Here is a 23,409-nt window from a genome sequence, read left to right as displayed (position 1 = left end):
ATCAACAGCTAGGGGAGACCGTGATAAGCCCTATTTCGACAAGCACGTTCCTTTAAAACTGTAACAATTCCAACAGCCTGTGCCGGATAAAGTGAATGCAGATTTTTATAACAAAATTATTCTGTTTAAACACCTTACCACACATTCTCCACGCACGCACACACTGTAGGCATCTTTGTAGGAGCATCTTGTCCCATCATGCACCAGCTGCTTCATGTACGCTACGTCTCCTGTCTCCTTTGACTGGCAGTACAAGTGGCATCTCTTGTTTGCTAAATGACAACATAGTATTAGATTGTTGTAGAATTATAAGGGAGAAAATCCAAAATGAAAAAAACTAAAATATAACGAAAGACTTTAATAAAATATATAGATTATTATTTTGTTGTTGTAACATAATCTCTTAAATACCTTCCTAAATAAAACACATCTCCTGTAACATTAAAAGATCCTTATTTACACAGTATAGAAAAAATAACAATGAATCACAGAAGAGCTATAATTTATGTCAGATGTACTAGTTTATAGCTCTAGGTCAAGCATTCTTCTTTGACTGTTAGAATGATGCCCATTATTTTCTTTCTGCATGAAAAAAAGACACACTTTTCCCATCTCTGTGGCCCCAGGATTCACAAATAACATTTTGAGACAACCATCAACACACCAGGCCAAATAATTGTGGTCTGAAGCTAACTTGACAGATTAAATTGAGAGACCCCCTAACAGCTCAATGATGACCAATAAAAAGTTCTCACAGTGTGACATGCCCTTAAGAGTTGGGTACAGCATACGTTTAAGGTTGTCTGGTACTCGTGTTGCACCTTAAAACAGCCAAACAAAAAGGTTAATGGTGAGGACAGGAAGAAAAAGTATGAAAATAATGTGGTCTCAGAATTTCAAATTGGAAATGAAGACAATACCATGTATATCTTTTTTTTTTACGTTAAACTGTTGAAAAAAGTTTGTATTTTAATACAAACCCAATCCTTATATCTTCTAATTGTAATGTGCTTTTTGTTAACCTACATAAAAATCTTTGTAATACATTATTGATCTTATATCCCCTCCACTGGACATTTATATTATGCATTATACTAGAATAAACTGTAAAGGCTTAAGACCCAATTGTAAATATTGTTATTTTTCTTCAAAGTGTCACATTAACCAATATGACTATGTACAAAACCACATGGACTTCATAATGTACCTCTTACCTTGTTGACAAAAGGCACTACACTACAAAAAAGCAACCTTCAACAGAACAATGGGTTTCCACTTTCCCTCGCCTCTTTCACTTTTCTGTGTCACCTCCCTGTAGTTTCTTTTGAAGGTTTTCCAACCTCTTTTTCTCATGAATTTTTAAAACCAGACCCATTTAGGTGCAATAAATGGCAAACAGCTCAAGGCAATAGCTGATAAAGACCTAAAATACATAAGATAAAGAGCAGAGCTAGAAACAGAAAGCACCTGTATTTGCACAGTATAGATCAATCATTTTGCAGAGAGCACAGAGAAAAAGAGCCCTAGTAATTTAAGACTTTAGACAGGAATCTTCTTCAATATGGCCCCCAGTCAAAACTTTCTAAAACTGCTTGGGAAAACACCTGTATTAATTATGTAATACTTTTCTTCAGTTCTGGCTGTGAGAATCCAGCTCCCCTACACCGACTTTCATTGTTCTGTCTCAGCACAAAGCTCATCACAAGCCTCATGCTGTTCGAAAACAATCTGCTGACATTTTTCTGGCTTACTGTCGGGATGCTCGTAGGGCAGCCAATGGTGTTTGGCACTTTGGAATTCAAAGTGGGAGTTGCGGAGCTGGCACTGCTGGGCTCGGAAATCTTCAAAGTGCTTGGGGCAGTCGTCAGTGTTGCACAGCTGATACTCGTAGTTCACTCCAGGGCAGTCCTGGCCACCGTTTGAGGGCCTGCAGAAAGAAAACGGGTGGACATCAGAGCTGATCAGACTGCAAGCAGTTCTTTATAAAAAAAACAACAATCTGGCTTGAGATAAAATTAGATTCAGATTATTTTTAACATTAGGCACAACCCCGAAATTTTTGAAACCCTGTGAGTTGTCTCTTGCCTTCAAACAAATGCAGCTAATTGACTATTTTCACCACCATATTGTACATCACTATTACTCATAAATGACGTGATAACTTATACTATGTTTACTATATATCCTTGCATATAGTGCAGGCCCTTCAGAGGCAAAGTCCAGCACAGGTTTACGTCATCATTGTTTCAGGTTACCTCCTTATCTCATAGGTTGATTTTTGAAAGATCAGCGGCAAGAAGGTTAAAGTTTGAAAACAATGACACTGCCAGGACAGAGCGGTTTTACTGTGCATCATGTGTAGGAGGCTTTAGGCTGACTCCTTACCCTTACTTTCTTTAGACTTGAGAGAGTATCATTCTAATCATCTAACGCTTGGCAAGAAAGTGAATATGTGTATTTCCTAAAAATTTAATACTATTCCTTTAAGTTCAGGAAACTAAAACTCGTTGGTTACAGGTGACCTCTAGCACATGCGCCCCATGCAGGCAGAGACCTTTGCACCGGCCCGGGTTTAAATCCGACCTGCGGCCCTTTGCTGTGTGTCATCCCTTCTCCCTTTCTCCCTCCTTTACTGTCTATCCACTGTCACGATTTAATAAAGGGAAAACCTAAAAAATAATCTTATAAAACAAAAACTCCTTGGTTATGTTAAAAAAAAACTTTGATGTCATGGTTAGAACAAATCATAGTTGAATGTGACATGGGATGTAAACTGTTACAAAAATTAAGTCCAATCTACTTCTGGATTTTATAGAAACATCAAGCTAGATAGGACAGTCTTTACTCTCATTTCAGCAAGAGTTTGCTTGTCAGAAAAGTGTAAACAAATGCTGTCATTTTACTGATGAGGACATCCTCGTTAAAAACGCAAACTATGAATCCCTTTAGCTCAGTATTAGACAGGATTCAATCAGGTTTAAACACAACTACATCAACAAAGTCAAATGATCCAATCCTACCTGACAACTAGAATCAGCAACCTCCATTATTTCTACCTTCTATCATGATGCCTGACTAAATCAAATCATGTTATTGTTGCTTTTGTTACGTACGCTGGGTTGTTGCACTGACGTGTCCGATAGCGAACTCCAGTTCCACAGGAGCGCGAGCAAGAGCCATATTTGCTCCAGGAGCCCCAGGCACCATCTTGTTTGACCTGATTTGGGTTTTTCCACATGCAGTGACCTTTGTAGCACCACTGCAGAAAATGACAGGAGAGAGGAAAAGCCCAACATTAAAGCCTCCTGTCTGGATACAGTAAATGACAATACAGGGAAAATATGAGAAGACACCACATTTCCAAATGTATGTGGTCAGAAGTGTCTATGTAATTTTGGTGTGTGTGTGTGTGTTTTTTTTTTTTTTTTTTTTTTAAAGGTTTAGGCTTTGCTCCATAGTTCCAGTTAGGGGAAAGTATCATTTTACATAATTCAACAATATTTTAGACAATAGTGTGCTTCCAACTTTGTGTCAACAGTTTGGGAAACATACTTTCCAGCTCTATAAATAAAACAGTTTTCCCAGTTTGGTGTGGAAGAACTTAACTGGCCTGAACAGAGCCCTGACCTCAACCCCAACCAACGCCTTTGGGATAAACTGGAACGCCACCTGTAAGCCAGGTCTCATCACCCAACATCAGTGATGGACCGCACTAATTGTGGCCGACTGGAAGCAAATCTCTGCAGCCAGGTTCCAACATCTGGTGGAAAACATTCCCAGAAGAGTGAAGGCCCATGGTTTTCAACAATCATTTATCAATGTAATGTTGATGCTGACCAATTTGTGAGGTTTTTGTATTTAAGTCTTCATTGTTGATTATTTGTGTGGGTCAGCCACATACGTTTGGCCATGTAGTACAACATGTAATAGACAAACTTACTTTTCCGGGAGCACATTCTGTCCCATCGAGAGGCGGCCCTTTTTTGGTTTTGCAGAAATAAGGGTTGTCCGGGTGACTGCACCATAGCTGTTTACATGGGTCAAATGTACGAAACTGAAACACAGAAGAAAAAAGCATATGACAGAGAGTGATGCATAACTCATCCTTGAAAGGCAGAAATGGAAAATACCCTCTTATAACACCAAAGAAATATAGTCCGTCAAATTTCCTTTTCATGTATTATATATATTTGAGGAACATTAAGAAAAAATCCAGCTGTGACATTCAAAATTGCCCATACTAAGTGTTGCACAAAAACTGAACAATTTTACCTGTCACAGGGCTGCACGATTATGGCCAAAATGATAATCAAGATTAATTTCAATTTCACATTGTATATAGAGTAAGTGAATTCCCTGCTACTTGAAAACAAAGAAAATGGATGCTGCTGTCTGGCAAATATTGAACAGTTGACAATAAAGTTGACTTAACTTGATTGTGTTAAACCTCAGATAGAGCCGGCTGACCACCTGAATCTTTAATTAGCTTAAATCAAACATTGCGGCTATCATCCTCAATTTAAAGTCAAAGGCTTAGTCATCTAGTACAGATCTTAGTTAGAACCCCACCCCCAAACCAAAATAAGTCCCAGATTACACATCACCTGAAAGTTTTGAGGTTTTTTAAACTCGATAAATGACAGAAAGATCCTGCTGAAAGGGCATGATGTTTTCTGGCATGACCTGATACAATCAACTTCATCATTGCATCAATTATACATCAGGTGCTAGATTTCCAACTTTCTACACTCACTTGTGTAGCAATGAGACAAAACCTTCCCATTCAGTGCGAGATTTCACAGAAAAGTGACACGAATTATAAATCAGTTTAGATCAAGGTCATGTAAACTGTAAAAGAAGAAGAAAAGTTGTACTGATGACAAAAATAGTCACAATAACAGAATAATTATCATTCTGCCATCTGCTGAGAATTAACAGGACATTTGGTGTGACTGCGGTGAAGTAAGCAGTGAGAAGTACTTACTGCATCTAGCATCTGATTCTGCTCGTATGTCAGTTTTTGCCATCATAATCTTTCTGTAAATAGGGACCAGATCTTCTCTGCTCTGCTTATTTTGAGGGGCCATTTATTTCTTGGCTTTTTAACAGTAAACAGTTATTATCCTCTTTTCTCTGCTGACTTCCACTTACAGACATGCTTTTTAGAACAGGGCAGGACGCTGTGCAGGTAGCACCTGTCCTTTAAATGGAAGTCTGAGAGCTCTACTTACTGAAGTGCAGATCTTATAGCCCACTCCAAAGTCAAATCGACACTGCTCATCCATTGAGTAGTTGATGCCAGGAAGTTCAGGAAGCTGCGGCCAATCATGTTTGAAGGGGTCGTCCAAGAGACAGTCGTACGTGCTGTCAGGAAATGAAAGAAGAAGGGACAGTGGTGTCAAACACTGAGCAGAGAATCCACACTGCTATCCTAATTACTGTTCGTGGCCTGGAGCCTCTATTTACCTCAACTGCAGGGAGAACCACTTGAAGCAGGCTTTTATTTGAGACAAACATCTATTAATAATTCATCTGTTTTATAGGTATAACATTTCCCCGCTGTGTGTGAGATAAAACTCACATTCCTCACAGATCACACTATTCACTTCATATTTGTATAGATATATATTATATACACTTTGTATGTTGGTTGTCCATTTTATATACATTTCCCAGTTTTGGATCAATGAAAAGTCCACCCACCTGCCTGCCTCTGTTGCCTTGGTTAATATATATTCCTTAGTATTAAATCCATCAATACAATAACCCGGTCCTGTCATAGTCACCACGCTGTTGCTCTGAGTTTGTATTTTTTAACAAAAATACTGTTGTCATTCATTCAAGTCATTCCAACGGCCTCTTATTTCAGGCTTTTTTGATCAGTGTTAGGAGTAACACGTTACGAAAGTAGCACATTTACAGTAATGTATTCCCTTTGCTCTAAGGCAGTAATATAAAGCGTTACTAATTAGATTTTGGGACCCATTATAATCTCAGTAATGCGAGTTACAATGCATTTTAATGCAACATTTAGTGGTAAAATTCAAAACCTGGTTGCCAAGTCAAATTTCTGCTGTAAAAAAATAGGGAAAAACATTAAAATTCATAGACAGTAATATTGTAATATAACTAATTACTCTCAAATGACAGTAACAAGTAATCTATGATGTATTACTTTTTGGAAGTAACTTGCCCAACACTGTTTTTGATTAGTTTAAAATTGCTACTGTTTCTCTAAAACTTGAAATTCAACTCTTTCTGTTTTAAATGAAAAGCCTGCTTGTACTCAAAGGGCTTGTAGGTGTTTTTTTCAGTTTGATAGAGAGTCATTTAAAATTGGGGGAAGTGGTGAATATGACAGGACTACTGTTGTATGGAATTAGCGCAATAAAAATGAATATGTTGAATTTATTTATTTATTTTTGATTGGGACAGAAATGTGAGCCATTGTTGTACAGGTAATTCCACCCCCTTAAGTTTGCTTAGTGTGACTTTATTTGACACTCAACCTATGTTGGATACTGCCTTATTTAGTGTATGGTCTAACCTGGGACTGCTTATGTTTGTGAGGCCCCATCAAACACTTTTAATTTATGACCTAAGTTATTAATGAGTAATGCATTTATATTTCTGTTGGAACGCATTTGGCCGGGTGCTAAAAAAAGTTTCTCAGCTGCAGGGATCTGTTTGCTTGTTTTTCAAGGCTAGTGGCCACAGACTATGACAAGTCAATTCTGCCTTTTGCTAGTGTAAAATGATTTCTAAACACTATAAATAAAATATATTTCCTCACAGCTGCCTAGCCAACTTTCTCACATTTGAGCATCCTGCATTATCATACTGCAGTAACACTTTCCATACAATATATTGATTTCCCTCAGCAACAACTTCAAATAGCTGGGAGCTACTCTTAAAAAAACATGTGCTGTATGGAGATTGATTGCCCATTGCCATCTCTTTTAACTCACAGTCAATACTTTGGTGGTCGGCCCTTTCCCTGTCAGAAATCGATTCTTGTGTGTCTGTGTGAAAGGCTCGATGACCCGTTTTGCATGATACTCTTTCGGTTAAAGGAACACGGATCCGACTCCTGTGACCGCTCTACTCCTGTCTAACGCAAACCTGATAGGAATCCAGATTTAGATTCAGCCGGCCTGGAAGACATTCTCCGGATCACTGGACTCTGATATGCCGCCCGTGTCTGTCCCTCCGCTTGACCCAGCCCACCCTTGGACCCACCTCGAATTTGTCCCCATTGAATACATGGATTCTGCCCTCCCCATCACTTAATAAGTATTTGTTAATAAACCTTGCTATAAGTCACACTGCCATTAAGTCAAAAATGGCCATTGACAGAACAGCCTACTTTTTTTTCCATACCATCTTTTGGATGATGCATTAAAACAAATCCATTTCCATATAGTAGGTGTTCAATGCCCACCCGCTTTGCCGTTAAATACAAACAAGAACTCACTGGATATATCTCTTCAGCTCCTGTCCGCTGCACATGGACCAATGGTATCGATGGAAGGCCGCCTGCACCAGAGGAGCCATCACGCTTCCCATCGCCGTTTCGTCCCCACAGCGGTTGCCTTGGCCATCGTGCTCCATACCCAACCTGTTCCCATAGAGAGGGACAAGCAAATGTTTTCAAAAGTGCAGAATTTCAAGTCCCGCAAATGCCCAAGAATTAGGTAAATGAGCTGCTTCTACACCATTTACTCACACTTGTATTATCTTTTGGTGACCAGAGGTAAAACATATCAGTACATTTTGTGTAAATGTACCGATATGTTTTACATCAAATAAACATAGTACGTTTTCTAAGCAGATATTGTTGACAACCATAGGATGAATCCCTCTGTACATTTTGGCAGGTCAGATATATGTTCATCCATGCACAATGACAATTTCAGTCATTTATCTACAAGTGCTGGTTAATTTATCTTCTCTGTTGTCACAACCCCCACAAATAATAATAGAGCATTATTGGTCCAGACTGCAAGTGAATTTCACATAAATAATAACAAGGTTTCTTGTACTATATTATGTGGGTATACTGTATACCTGCTACTTCTCACTTCCCAGAGTCGGTTAAAAAAAAAATTCGGTACAGCATGGAAAGAAATATTTCGGTGTCAGCAGTTCAACACATGCAAAACAGTGACTCACAGTAAGATTAGTGACTGACAAATAATTGAAAACTACCGGAAGATTTTACATGTGTTTGAATCACATCCATCTTTCTTATCCCCTTGGACATGTTGTTGCTGCATTGAGGGAGGAGGTAATTATTATCCCTCCAGCGTTCTGTGTCTAAACCGGGGTATCCCAGAAATAGTCTAAAGCCAAGAATCTAATGCCCAACATCACTTTCACATCTCGCCAACTGCATGTGTACAGTAACAACAACAGCTCCATTACTCTGACAGACGAGTAAACTCCATCTGCTGTTAATGTAATTGTAAATGGACTGTATTAATATTGCGCTTTTCTAGCCTTAATGACTACTCAAAACACTTTACATAGTACAGCAACCATTCACATCCACACACATTCATGCATTTGTACGCTGTCATCAGATAGACATTAACACACGTTTACACTCCAATGCTCCATGATAATGACTGTGATGTCTTTGAACGGTTTGGAAGAAAATGTTATAAAACAGGATATTCAACTGAGATCAATACTGGCCCACTTTGAAATAAATGAAAATGTCCTACCAATTCCTAGATGTTCAGCTCTTTGATGGAAAAAAATGTTTCACAAATTTTAACTGATACTAAAGAAACTATGGTACAAACCAATTATGATATTCATGTAGGCTACTGATTTACAAAGAGTAATGTTACTGCAGCTTGTGGGTTTGAGAGAATAAATATTCTCTGGGTTGAGAACTAATTGGACTCAGCAGGCTTTGTTTACGTAAACTGACCATTAACACAACTGTTATTAATATCAAACTGCCTTAAACAGCTACATTAAGTTTTTTATAAACAGGTAGGTACTTTTCTTTGTTAGCTAAGTTTTTAATGCATGTAGCTCATTTGAGCTTTAGCAATCTTTATGCATCATTTGCCATTTTCTGTTCTTTCCCATAGCTGACTCTATTCAAATCCTTTTAGCAACATATGCTAGACACGTTGCTAAAATGATTGGAATTTCAGCTGCTACTCTTTGTTGTTCCCTAACCTACAACACATCACAGAGCCTGGATGAACAGTGATGGAAAGCTGAAAGATAAAAAAAGGTTTGCATAGAAGCTGGTGTGTTCATTTTGCAGAACAATTTGGTAAAACCTGTACTGTCCTTGCTCTGAATGAGTGTCGTGTTTTGAATCAATAAACACGTGTCAACAGATGCGGCATCGATACTGTGTTCGTTCCAGTGTCACAAAACAAATTCCTATTCAGTTATTTTATATAAATGCATGGCATGTTAAATGCACTTCTGCAGTTGTGACTCTTATTTACATGTGGATTTTAGTTTGTCAAAAAATAAGAAAGAAAAAGAAAACCATACTTATACTTGACTCAGTGTGCATGGTTTCTTTTTTTGATGACTATTTCAGAAGGTCTATCTACAGATGGAACTCAGTGACTACAGTGAGTCAATACTGTGAGATGTGGTTGAAAGCTCCAGGAAAAAAGCTAGTATGTGTTTTTTGAGTAAACATTCTCTTTCCAGGAATGATTCCTCATGCTACAATATTATTTTCAACAATATTGCTTTGTTAGGCTTTGAAATCATTTTCTAGAATGCTAAATCATAGGGTGAGTTAAAACTTATTGATTAGGTTTCCTACGTAAATATTTTTGTGTGTTTAGGTTTTAGTCCTTTCACTAAGGCCTTCTAGGCTTTTAGGAGTAGACAATTACTCTCTTCATATATTTACATTAGGGCTGGGCAAGTTAACGCGTTGCCATCGCGTTAACTAATTATATAACTAAAACTGTTATTCACAGGCTTTGTAAGACCTGAGACCGAGAGACTCGCCCACGAGCAAAAACAGCACCTCTAATTCATAGTTTAATAATTTATCAAACATACAACACAGAAACTCACCAAAAGTTGCGTCTAAAAGGTAACAAGTTAACGGTTACGGAGGTCTCTTCCAGGTCTTTCAAGCCTCTACAGGTGATTTTCTATTGAGCCTGGAACTTCCAGCCTTTTTTGGGGTCGTTGAGCAATAAATCCAAACAGTCATATCCAAGATTTATCCCCTTTATGTCCATAATTCATTGCGTTCTGGCTCATTTATGCCGCTAGCTTGCGGCTCCGTGTCTGCTCTCTGTTTAGGGAAGTAAAGCCAATAGAATGCGCATATGTGGGAGACAACGTCATCCAAAGAGTATGGAGGATGAAAGAGGCCAATCCTCCCAATCAAACTGGCTAGTATGCAATCAAAGATGCTATAGTGCACAAGATAGATATCTACCGTTTTATAGAGGATAATGGCCTCACTGGTTTGAGATTTGGCATATATTTATATTATATCTTATATATTTGGGCCTTTTTTGAAGAAATGTAAATAGTATGTGCTTTATATGAGTTATAATGTTTATTATGTTTATTTTTGCAGATAGGAGAACTGTTTTAGACACACAAATGCTTGTGTAGCATTGCTGTGGGTGTAATATCAATAAATATGACATTATTATGTTGATTATTGGCATAAGTAAATGTCCTGAGGGCAAAAGCGTCTGGACGTTCTATGAAAAAATGTATGTATTTTGTCATCTGTATAAGTTATGATTATTTCTTCACAGTGTGACTCCCAAGACATATGAGAAGTGTTATAGAAGTTTTACTGCTCTGTCTGTGATGTCAATCCATATCTGGAAGATTCATGTTCCATTTTATTTATTTATTTATTTGTCTTTAAGGTCCTACAACCATTTTTAAAATTCAAGTGACCTCACTGCAACCCAAATATTCTAATAACCCAGTTTCTCCTGAAAAAAATGATCCTCATATCTCAACTGTAGACAACAGGGTTGATGTTTTACAAGCTTTTATATAAAACAAATCCAGACGAACAATGAACTGTAAAAATGGCCTTAGGGTTCAGAGGGTTAAGTTGAGACGTACACTAAATATATATTTTAACTGCTCGTTTATAAACAAAAGGCTGGTAAGTTTTTGCAGAACAAATGTCATGGCACTTTTATTTATATGGCAGAACATTTAAAAAAAAAATTGCACTATGTACACTACTTTTGAATACATTATTTCATTTTGTCGATTAATCGGGGAAATTATGCGATTAATCGCGATTAAACATTTTAATCGCTGCCCAGCTCTAATTTACATAATATCGAGACTAATGATATTCAGGTGCTGTTAGAACTGATAAGCATTTGGTTTGAAGCATTGTCTCGCATTACCAGACTTTCCTCCCCAGTGCAGCGGGGGAGGGAAACATGCGCTAGTTTATTGGCATTTCTTTTGTCATGGGGCGGCGATAATTTGCAAAATAGCCCCGGGAAGGAAGTTGTTTTGGTGGAACATGTGTGTGTTCAACAGTTGTTTTAGTCGTGCGAGAGAAAACTCAGATTGGACAGATAGATAGTTGGTGTTTCAATTTGCCCAGCAGAGATCTGAGTAGCAGTTAAACATAGTATTCTTAAATACTCTGGAGTTTAAAATGCCAACAAAAAGAAGGAAAACGGACATCAGCGAATGGACATGCATCAGGCAGAATTTCTTGCGGTACGGGAGCAATCCCGGAAATGGAACATCATGGATATAGACTTGAAGCATACTGACGCCTTTAAACTGAAATCAAACAAGCTTTAACAAAACAAGGGTTTCGGTTTTTTGTTCTCTGTGTGCGAATTCTCACTTGCTGCACTACACTTTCCAACTGACTACTGCACGAGAGAAACTGATAAAACAAAGGGCAGTTTTTTCAGTTGCAGCTCAGCTTTTGCAAATCACTGGCTGTTATGTTGCAAATGGCTATGGTACCCTCAGGAGCTGTGATATAGAAAATAATGGAGTTGGTTTCAGGTTGTGTGGTTCATAACCTCTATGTGGTACAATGAATCCATATATCACTCACAGTTAATTAAAGTTGTACCTCGTACGATTTTTCATGTCCCATAAACAATTGCTCAGTAAAAACATTATTGACAACAAAAGGATCAACTATGCACTCATGACTCATCCCTTCTTTAAACTCAGTGTAATGTGTGGGTGAGTGCGTCTGACACATTGTTCATGACTTTAGGATTAACAAATCCTCCAACCACAGGAGTTGCTGTCCGTATTTAATGCTTGTTGACTCCACAAAAAGTGAAGCAACTCAGAAGCAACGCCTGCCAAAATATGAAATAGATGCAGCGGGATTACCGCATCTGTGTAATCTCAAGCGGCATTACTTAAACTTCAGGTACACAAAGGGAGTTACTCGCGAAAGGAGGGATGCCAGTCCATGTATCAAACTTAATTTCAGCAAGCAAAAAGTAATTATGATGCGGCAGTTAAAGGCTGTTATGGTGAGTGCCCTGACAGAAAAAGCAGAAGAGAAACAATCAACCAAACACAGCTATATAGGTAAGATAAACGCAGAGCAGTCATCTTCATACACAGGAGGCTACTGTAGCTGACGCATCCATGATATATGGAGACACAAAAAGTGTGGATTAGATTGAGGCAGATGTAAATGTTGCCATAAACCAATTTACGGAAATAACAATTTGCAAAGTGGCGTTCTTAAATGTGTTGTGCCCCCAAATTATTGAAGTGAAACCAAATTGCAATTCAGTGAGATTATTAGGCTACATGTGCCCGCCCTAGCATAGATCCGCCTGGCCAGTGGCCCCCTAGTAATGTGAGTTTGGGAACCGTTCTCCAAAGTCACACAGACAGTAAAATGTGGTCCACTGATAAAGTTGATTCCTAAACAACAGGCACGTTGACGATATTGAGATATAGCCTATTAGAAACTCCAAAATACCTAATTAGTTCTGTTGCACCTGTTTAAAAACCACAGATTATTGGGTAAGAAATGCAAACACATCTGTGATCAAAATCAGCCTCTGTCATGATTCTGGGTATTTTTTAGTTTCCTGTAGGTTCTTCTCATGTGTCACGTCTTGTTTTACTTCCTGCTTTGTGTGTTTTCCCACTTGTCTGATTGTGTTTCTAGTGCTCCGGGTTTTTTGGATACAGCTTTAATGTTTATTAAAGCTCACTTTTTTGTTTTGCCAACCTGCCGGACAAATCTCCTGCTTTTAAGTCCGCCTTTTCTTGTCTAAAACCGTGACAGCTACAAACATATATTCACTGCACAATCTTCACTAACAGCATTTAAAGGTCTTTTGTCTGTCTCTGCAGCCATTGATCTCCTCAGCTTAGGACGCACGTCAGATGCTTCCTCCTCTTAGCTGTCCTTCAGGTTAGAGGCTTAATGGTGGCCTCAAGATTGCTTTATTTATATGTTACGATGCTTTAATCTTGAAATTGAATTCTATAAATTGTCTCAGAAATGTGTGTGTGTGTGTATACAGTACAGCTTCTGGTTTCCACAATGTTTTTTATTTATTTTCCAGGGAAAGTCTATTGATCCCTGAAGATGAAACCTGTCTGTTCACCGTGAAGTTGGGAGGATTCGGTGTCTTGCTTGGGGACATTTTAGCAGGATGGATTCTTGCTGTCTCAGCTAATTGACTAACAGCTGCTGCACCTGCTGAATGGCAGCGTCTCCTTTATCTACACTAATGTCCTGCTTCTCTTTTCAAGTCATTTCAAGGTTACAATACGGTACACAAAAAAGTAGGTAGTTAATGTTAACAAATGAGAAACGAATGAGGAATGAATGAATAACAAATGGTTACTTAATGAGTAGTTATCAACTGACTGGGATTCAAGCACTAATGATTACTGTTAAACAGACTGGTAGTTATTGTTAAATGAATGAGTAACAAATGATTAGTTAAGCATTCACTACCACTGGTACTGAGTGGTGGTTAATCATTAATGAACTTCAGTGGACATGAAAAAAAGGCTGTTCATATGCCATTGCCTACATTTTAAATGGATGTCTGCCAATATGCCTAAAACATCACATATTTGGTCATTATGACAGAGACTGGGACTCCAGGTTAATACGATTCTGACCGAGTAGCACAATATGAATTCAATTGTGATTATGTGAGAACTCCCAGATACAATTTCTTTTTTAATCTTCCCCTTAACATTTAAAGGAATCTACATGTAATGTGTATGTGCTCAAATATGGCTTCTGGAAAGAAAATAATGGATGAAATATGAATTACTAAACCCACATTAATTAAGAAGTTTCCCATACTTTTAGAGTTTGCCAGGAGTCCTTCTTGAGGCCCACTATTTTAAAAATCTATCTGCCGAATCTCAGGGATCTCGGTTTTCTTCATTTTCAATCATGTCGCCGCCCTTACTACTATGTGCTAACATTAGCACCATCAAGCTGCAATGATTTGCCGCTGAATATGTCGAGGCGCCTTGTAGTGGTGTGTCAAGTGCAATATACAGTACCAGGGGCGGAGTGTCAATCGGGAAAAAAATCCCGGCCGGCCAAAAAATAACCGCTGCCGGACCTACAGAATATACCAAGCGGCCATGAGACATAAAGAGCTGTCATAGGGTCTTCACTGTAGTTATTATTGTAGCATATTCTCCACAAAACTCTCTGGGGTTCTCACTAATAGTTTAGCTTGAAAGTCTCTTTATGACTCAGTCATGGTTACCCTGCCCACCCTTTTTGTATAGCCTATCCCTTCAATCTAGCCATCTTAATTCAATTATCCTTATTCAAGTGTTACAGAACTTTCATGGTCACAAATAAAAAAACAATTTAATTTGTTTGTTTTTCTTACATTAACGTAGAATGGAGCAAAGCCTCATGGGAATGGGGAATGTGTTTATCCAATGAACCAATTGCAGGTCAAGTTATTTACAGAAATGTAAGAAGATACATGAGCACCCCCTTGTCCAATTGCATGACCCAAAGACATACGTCAGACAGACAGAAAGCAACAAAGTTGGAAGAAGAGTAGCTGCATTTTTGACAGTCGGGATAAGCGTGGTTTCTTACTGTTTTAATTAACCCATGGAAGGCAAGAAAAGAAAGGAGAAAGGAGGGGCGGAAAACACCAGAATGAAAAAGAAGTGGATGCTGAAGGAGGATACATCAAAGTTTTCAAAATGACAGATTTATTCCAAAATCAGGCTTCAACGAGTGCTGCAGGTGAAATGACTGAACAACGAGTTAGATAGCAAGTAACGGCATCTCAGATGAGCTCCATTTTAAGTATCCAGTCTTGGATAGTCTTGGACCCAGGGTTTGAATTACCTTGTTCATAAACAAAACATTCATGGTCAGTTTCATCTGAATGAGTGGCAGTATTGGTATGTGTAATGTCCTCCATTTGTAATTTTGCCATTCGCAATGCTAAAACTGATCTGAACGCAGATATAACCTCATTCTGAATTCGCAAAATGTTGGTATGGTAATGACTAATTTGTGGGTATATTTTGTTGGGGGGTGGGGTGCGTTGTATATCCCCTTCCACGCAGCCTATACTATCATGGAAAACACAATTATTATTCAGTCCGTAGCCTCTTGGCCAGGTCATGTTTGTAAATGAGAAGTGGTTCTCAAAACAGTTTACCTGGATCAATAAAGGTAAAAAAAAAAAAAAAAAAAGTCCCAGAATTCAGTCAGACTCAGCCCAGCGATGATGCTGATCAGACAATGCTATGAGAAGTCACGACTACAAGTATATGATGTTATACAGTATTTCAGCATCTGTTTATTAATAGAAAACCCTTAACAGCTAAACCTATACATGCCAAAATGAAGTGTTACAATGAAAATTCACTAGCGCTAGTTTGTGTTGTTGTAGCAACATGCTTTTTCATCTGTTGGTCTGTGTGTGTCTGTCTGTGACTCTGTCTGTCTGTCTTTCTGTGTCTCTGTCGGTCTGTGTTTTTCTGTGTCTCTGTCTGTATGTCTATTTGTGTGTGTATTTGTGTCTGTCTGTTTGTGACTCTGGGTCTATGCCGGTCTGTCTGCTCTGTCTCTGTCTGTCTGTCTGTGTATCTGTGTCTCCGTCTGTCTGTGTGTGTATGAGAGAAATTGAGAGTGAGTGGTGTTGTTGATATCAATCCTTCAAAAGTGATACATTGCAGGAAGTCTGGCATAAGTGTAAGATGTATTCAAGGGTGGGAAAAGAAAAAAGGGGAACATGATAGTGCTGGTGTTTTTGGACATGTGCTTGATAAACAAACCATGAAATTCAATTAATGCTCAAAGCCCAATTGATTTATAGGTCCCCCCTGTCAGTTAACATAGAGATCACAGGGCAACAAAGGCCCAGGACGATTTACACTTAACATGTGAGGTTGTGGTATTCAGTAGAAGGAAAATTACAATAATTTCCGTAGCATTGCATTGGGAAGTGGAAAATGCTTGTTTTGGAGCTCCAAAACTTACACAAACAAAGAAGGAAGAACATAAAACAAGGACCTACACATGTCCGGTCTCGTGAGCCACAACAAAGGCTGAGGAGAAGCCGTCTTCATGGTTGAGGGTGCAGCTTCGGACTGGGTGGCACATTCCTGTGACCGGAGCATAACCTGAAGAACAGCAGGAGAAAGAATAAAGGTTATTGTAAGAGATAAGTTGATGAGAAAAGTCTAATTGACTTTCTTTTAATTAAAAAAACAGCCCAGATGTAGAAATTAAATGATTCCTCATGTTTGTACTCTTCCTTACCTATTCTTTGATTGAAATCATGATTTTCACAATTTCACGTTGTTTTGTTTCAGCAAAGTTTTTATAAATGATGCCCAACCCCACCCAAGTACAAATGCAGGAAACCTCGCCTACAAAAATGTTCTAACAAGATGTTCAAGCTAATGTAATTTACTAAATCCATTTTGGAGAAAACTAAATATCAAGAAAGTGTGCCCTCTTTATACTGCACAAGTCATATGTAGGGAGGTAGTAGGGCTAGATAGTTGGACGTACAACACACAGGAATTTCACACCAGAAACTCAGGTTTAACGTGTTGATAGGTTTAAGGCTATCAAAAAGAAAAGGTAAGGTCTGGAAAGGATAGTTGTTTTCAGTTCTCTTCATTCCCTTCTCACTTTCAGTCAGCGTAGACTTTTTCAATATCCAACAAAGATAACAATCTTTCCCTGGTCAAAAAAACTACAAAAACTAATCACACTTTTGTTACCAGGAGCCGGTATTGTCGACAAAATATATCTGTTCAATATCATTTTCTTGTTATGTTGACTAGAAAAAAAATGAAGTTGATGCTTAAGAAAGAATGTCATATAGTCTTACATTTAAAAAAACACCTGGAGATTCAGCTTTGAAGGAAGGAAGTATTATTTGTCAGCTACATGATTATTAATCGTGACACTTTCGTGAAAAATTCATATTTTTAACATCAGTCGCCACATTATTGGCATTAGTTAGTAACTAGTCTGGTATTACCAGACCTTCCTTCACAGCGCTGCCAAGGGGGGTCTGGCTGGTCCACACAGCATTCCAGGATGGGAGAGAAATGTGCTCTGGTTTATTAGCATTTCTTTGAACCAATCACAATTGTCTTGAGGGGGTGCTCAGCACTGAGCGGATCCACCGGACAACACAAAAAGTGGAAGGTAACGGAACATCCATAAACGGACGTTCAAAATGAGTGACATCCAGAGGAATTTCATGCAGCACCGGAGCAAACCCAGAAGTGGAACGCAAAGGATATAGACTAGTAAGTCACTGACAGAATGAAAGCTACAGACATCAGTAGTGAAGAACCTAAACTGTGTCAACATTAGAATACATGTGTATCCTTATTTGTTCCTCGCTCTGTGCTTTGCACTTGCTACTGATGGTAACACACCTACTGGAGCTGCAAGATAATGAATAAAGAATATGGAATATGCACTGGAGCTGCAAGATAATGAATAAAGAATATGGAATATTGATAGTTCTTAGAAGTAGTGAGCCACACACTTCTAAGCAAATATTGACATTATAGATTTTGGCACAGCACAATACACAGTACATTCGGTACAATAACACTAAGAATGGCCTGTCCTGACATCAAAACTATCCTTTCGTCAGTTCTCAGTCTGAGGGAATTAATGTGTATCTCGTATCTGCAGAGTTGTTGCTTTGGATTTAAAGTTATACATTTTAAAGTTCTAACTTTGGTCTGTTTATTTGTACAGAAAAAGATTATTTCATGTCTTTATCTGTCCTGTGAAAATAAAGACTTAAATGCCCAAAAATGAATCTCAAAGAAACTCAATTGATAATGAAGTCAAATTGAAAAACTTTATATTGAATGAAGAATGAAAGAGAAAAAGCTCTACTGTAAAGCAAAGAAAACCCCTGTAACGACCATGCCTACTGTCTAGCATACAGAGAGAAAGGAGATTAAATAGTGTTATTATTGAATTTTAAAGAAAAAGTATAGTTGAGTCAATGGCAGGAAGATAAAAGAAAGAAAAATAAGTCGAGACACAGAATTGAAGGGTGACAGAAATCCATCCTTCATAATTAAAGTCATAATAGTGCAGTTACAAGTCAAGCTACAACTAAACAGAGAATCTTGGCTGTTAGAAGCACTAAAGGTGTATGAGTTATGTAATTTAAGATTATTCTCTCTGGTTTCATCAAAAACGGCACTTCTCTCTGAACTCACTTGAGAGCTCAAACAAAATTGAAGTTGAAATATTATTATACTACTATTATACTTATTGTATTTATATGTGATGGGCTAGACAGATTTGACAGATTTGACAGATTGGTTCAATACGTTTGGATTACAATGATAGCCTATTCAACAAGATGGAGAGAGGTCAAATCCTATCCTATTTCAAGCCAGGACCAGAGCTAAACAAAGGCTCTGTAAAACCATGCGCCTTGAAAATTTTACAATTGTGACGTGTAAATGAAATTCTACCACTGGCACTCTCTAGCAGAAAGATATACAGGTTTCAGATTAAACACCTCACATACTTGCAGCTAGCACGAGGAGTATGACTTACCGATACAAACCAATTCATTTATTTTACCTTAAATCAGAGGGTAAAGGGCTGTTCGGAATTAAATCTTCTAATATTTGAATTAGACATATACATTTCTTCCTTTTTGTAGATGTATAATGCTAAATAGGCCTATGTGAAAAAGCAATATGATCTTGCCTAAGAGAAATTTAGTCAACACTTTACTTGAAGTTTTCTACATAAGAGTGACATGATATTGTCATGAACACATGACACTGTCATGACACATGAACCCTAACACTAACCCTTAAAGTGTTCTAATCACACCAGTGGTCCCCTTGTCCCAAAATCTACAGTACAGTTTCTCCCTGTGCTATTCAGCTGTCATTGTTGGCAAAGAGTTCAACCCTCCACCTCCCCTTCCACCTCCAGTCATCTACTCCAGCTTACCGGTCCGGAACCTCCTTCGGTCAGTTGTTCAGGCTCCTTCCTCGCCACCATCCCTATGTACAGTATATACGAAATATTCGTATAGCAATGCAGTCTAATTGCCAAAGACTTTGTAAATTTTATTGAGCTGTACAGTAAACCTTATTTGCATATCCGCAAACATGTCTCTCCTGATTGAAATAAAAACAGGTTGTCATGACCTGGACAAAAGGATTAAATTGTTTTTTTAGAGAGGGCTGTTACTATTGTTTAAAAAGAATATCATCTGATAGTAATTACCTACTTACAGTATGTGTGTAGGTAGATTTACTGAAGGCTTAGGAAATGCAGGATCACAACCTTTAGAAAAGATCCAACATAATGCAATGATGTTTGATTGATTAATTCAGCTATTCAGGGAAGGAAGAACTGTCACTTCCCTTCCATCATTTTTACCACTAACCATTTCTATCAAACTGTTATTTTCCATTGGGTGAAATCTGGTCCTTGGTTTATTTCCTCCTCTGAAAATAATGGCATGAATGTGGCTCTGCATTTATCAAATTTAACAATAGCTCAAACGAGGAACACAAAGATATGATTGTAAGATGTTTTTTCCTTAGACAGCATTGACATAATTCTGCTTTTGACTAGAGAAGTCCAGGAAGCCATGAAGCCATGAAGCCAATCATGTCTTTATCTCTGTGATGATTGAGGTGGCTTGGTGTGGGAATTGTTATGTTTGATTGATTTTTAACAGAGGCAGCAGCTATTGGTTTATACTCTCAATAGATTTCAGCTTAAAACTGATGAAATACAGTAGCTAGAGTATATATTATAAAAAGTCCTCTTGTATTCAAAAAGCTGCAATACAAATGGCCTGACAGCAAAGGTGCTAACAATAGAACAGCTCAATTCAACAATTCATTTTTCTCTCCATTGATGGGAAATAACTGTTTGCTATCTGTCAATGGTGGATGGAGGATTCAAGCACTTATTTTATCTCCTGCATCCCATGCTGTACTGTCCTGGGAAAAAAGCTTCAAAAGATTTGGCTTGTGCAGAAAAAAATAAAAGACAGTGGGAAAGAAGACAGACTACTTCTAAAGTTGGAAATTCATTGATCAAGTTGGTCTAGGAGAAAAAAAAAAGGCTTTTTGCCTCTTTCTTGTTCTTCAAAAAAAGTGGTGCAAAAACATGTATAGCATGATTTATGAAGAACTAGAATAACTTTTATTACAGAGGAAGAAGTAATTTAAACGTGAAAGATTTGAAGAAAAACCTTAATTTTAATGGATTACTAAAATAAAGACTTTACCAAATTCTGCACAGATTAACAGGCTCATTAAAGAGACAATGGTAATCAAAAATAGTTAAACTTTAAACTGGCAAATCAAAAAGACATGAAGTAAGTTGAAAAGCCCTTAAAAATCCGCGACTGTGGACAGTAATTTCTCTCATTGTTTCAATCTGACTACAGTGGAGGAAATAAGAAAAGGGGTTTGCAGTCAATATCTGGCAGACAGTGTAATTTGTCTTGAGTTTCCAGCTTTCTCAGGTCTGCAATCCCAGTTTGTTTGTGTGTCCCAGTAACTATGAAGCACAAAAGGCCTTTTGCGGTATTATCCTTGGAGGAATATTTGTGCTTTTTGTGCTTGACATTGGTGATAAAAAGGCTTTTTGATTGTTCAGTGCTCTTTGCCGATTAAGCCCTGTACGTTTACCTAGAGCATCTGTGACATGCTATCTGCATTCCAAATCCAACAGAATCTCAATGGATTTCCCAAAAAAAGAGTTACTTACGTTGAAACCTTCTCGAAAAAATGCTTGTTAAAAGTGCAACATGAAATTTGCACAATCATTTCAACATGAAGACAGATTAGATGTGTTATCCCTTGAAATTAATCCAGGGCAGTTGTAGCCTCACTTGTCCACTAAATGACAAGAAATGCTGTTATTCCTGCTGTGTATTATGATGAATACCTTCCTGTAACTGTATCCAGTTTAACCACACAGGGCGGGTAAAAATGCTGTGTGCAAACGGAACATTCACATTTGAATGCAAGTGTGTACTCCAGGAGCCTTACCCTGCATCCCCGTGGGGCCGAAGCCTTGGCGAGTGAGGAATATTGCGTGGTCGTGGTGCTCGGCGTGATCAGGGTCGCCTTTCTGCTGCACAAATGCCCAGCGGCACACATTCTCTAGGCTCCTTGATGGGTTGCCTCTTTCAATGAGGCTGATGGACTGACAGGAGAGAGAGAGAGAGAGAGAGAGAGAGAGAGAGAGAGAGAATTCTTATTACTGAACCTTGACTGTTCAAATGAACTTTTATTCTGCCAGCAGTCCAATGCATGCATTGAAGACAGATTAAACAGGGGGGCACTGGGATGAAACCTATTAACTCTCTTCAGTCTAAAAACAGGGGATCATACATAATGCATTTTTACAGCATGTGTGAAGGAGATTGAGACTGGATGACCCCTGCCATCTGGATACATGCTCTTCCCTATGTAGCATCACACCTCTATTAGTAATGCCGTCGGATGTGTCACTGGCACGCTCCATGAGGCTGAAATAACAGCTTCTCTGAAACAATTAAATAACAGCATGAGATCAAAAAGTGTTTGTAATTGCTATTACAGCAATCCTGCACATCAAAAACAGCAGATTAATAGCAGGCATGATACTTTTAGAGCATGTGAACATTTAAAAGAGATTTAAAAAATCAGTTTGAAAAAAGACAATGTATTTCTCTGTAGAAGTGTTGGTTCTGTTTGAGTATCCCTAGGATTAGACTTGAGACTTTAATCCAATTGAGGGGGACGTGTTTGTGACTTTTGTTTTCTCTTGCTTTGTTCTAACAGCCAGTGAGGATGGGGTGATGCTTCACCTATGGTTCAGAGCTTTTGTTTTGCCTATACCAAACACAACAAATTGTGCACAGACTTTAAGTGTGAGAAAGGGAGCATTTGTGCAGACCAACTGCAGTAAAAAATCCAAAATGTTACCCATAAATAATTAGTTTTATTGATGCCATCTCTTTCCAGGGTCATTTTACTTGTCTATGCTTATGTGTTCTTGTTTTATTCTTATGTGTTGTAGTTTATCTAATTTTTTCTTTTAAGCCATCAACCTGATAGGGACTGCAGATGAAAATCAGCCTGCATGGCTAGATCTGGCATATTTACATATCTCATGTTTATTAATGTGGGATGATCAGTTTAAATAAAGAAATCTAAAAAAAAGAAGAAAAAATCGAAGTGATCGACAGAAAATGGATTGACAACTGACTACACCTACCATTGATAGCAGACCTGAGACTTGTGTATGTGTCTTTTCTTTACTATGCTTTATATTTTATATCCTTTAGGGATATGTATTTTGTTTATGGTTTTCTAAAAGCTGCGTCAAAAGAAATGTTTGTCTGAGACAATGTTTGTATTCCGATGGTGTACAGCTTCTGTGAAACTTGTTATGTCACTTGTTAAGTCATCAAAACTTTTCTCTGTAATTATTTTAATGCAATTACTAGTTACAGCCCCATTTGAACGACTGACTAAGACTTCAGTTTCTTTGTGATATGATCAAATATAGCGCAAAGTGTGAAGAAGCATTTTTCTGTGTCCCAGCTACTGTCTTCTCCCACACACCAATCATCTTGCACTCAGGGAAGAAAATGCTCCTCCAACATCACTGTTAGAATAAAATTACCAGATGCAATTATGGCCTTTAAAGCAGAAAATATGAATCATGATTGGCAGGAAGGAGACAAATGCCTCAAATGAGGCATTTTAGATACTTACAGATACATATAAATACAGTTTGAGAAAAAAAGACTATATATGTATGTGTATGTGTCTATACATGTATATTTAAGAAAAAAAGACTATATATATATACACTCAACGGCCACTTTATTAGCTACACCTGTCCAACTGCTCGTTAACACTTAATTTCTAAGCAGC

General features: G+C 38.0%; 1 protein-coding gene across 2 annotated transcripts in view; it reads right to left on the bottom strand.

The window, feature by feature from the left end:
* The window catches only part of adamts3 (ADAM metallopeptidase with thrombospondin type 1 motif, 3), a 125,104-nt gene that overhangs the window by 32,296 nt on the left and 69,399 nt on the right, over nt 1-23,409 (bottom strand). For both annotated transcript variants that reach the window (XM_034871436.1, XM_034871437.1), the window contains exons 7-14: nt 21,532-21,688; nt 16,521-16,626; nt 7,475-7,618; nt 5,232-5,364; nt 3,941-4,054; nt 3,114-3,259; nt 1,752-1,927; nt 139-272 (exon numbers count right to left, since the gene is read on the bottom strand). In XM_034871436.1, coding sequence (XP_034727327.1) covers nt 139-272; nt 1,752-1,927; nt 3,114-3,259; nt 3,941-4,054; nt 5,232-5,364; nt 7,475-7,618; nt 16,521-16,626; nt 21,532-21,688 — 1,110 coding nt within the window. The remainder of the gene's footprint in view (nt 1-138; nt 273-1,751; nt 1,928-3,113; nt 3,260-3,940; nt 4,055-5,231; nt 5,365-7,474; nt 7,619-16,520; nt 16,627-21,531; nt 21,689-23,409) is intronic.

This window comes from Etheostoma cragini, chromosome 5, assembly GCF_013103735.1.
Source record: "Etheostoma cragini isolate CJK2018 chromosome 5, CSU_Ecrag_1.0, whole genome shotgun sequence".
Taxonomy (NCBI): Eukaryota; Metazoa; Chordata; class Actinopteri; order Perciformes; family Percidae; genus Etheostoma; species Etheostoma cragini.
The sequence above is the reverse complement of the archived record's forward strand: the minus strand, read 5'-3'. Positions and strand labels throughout refer to the sequence as shown.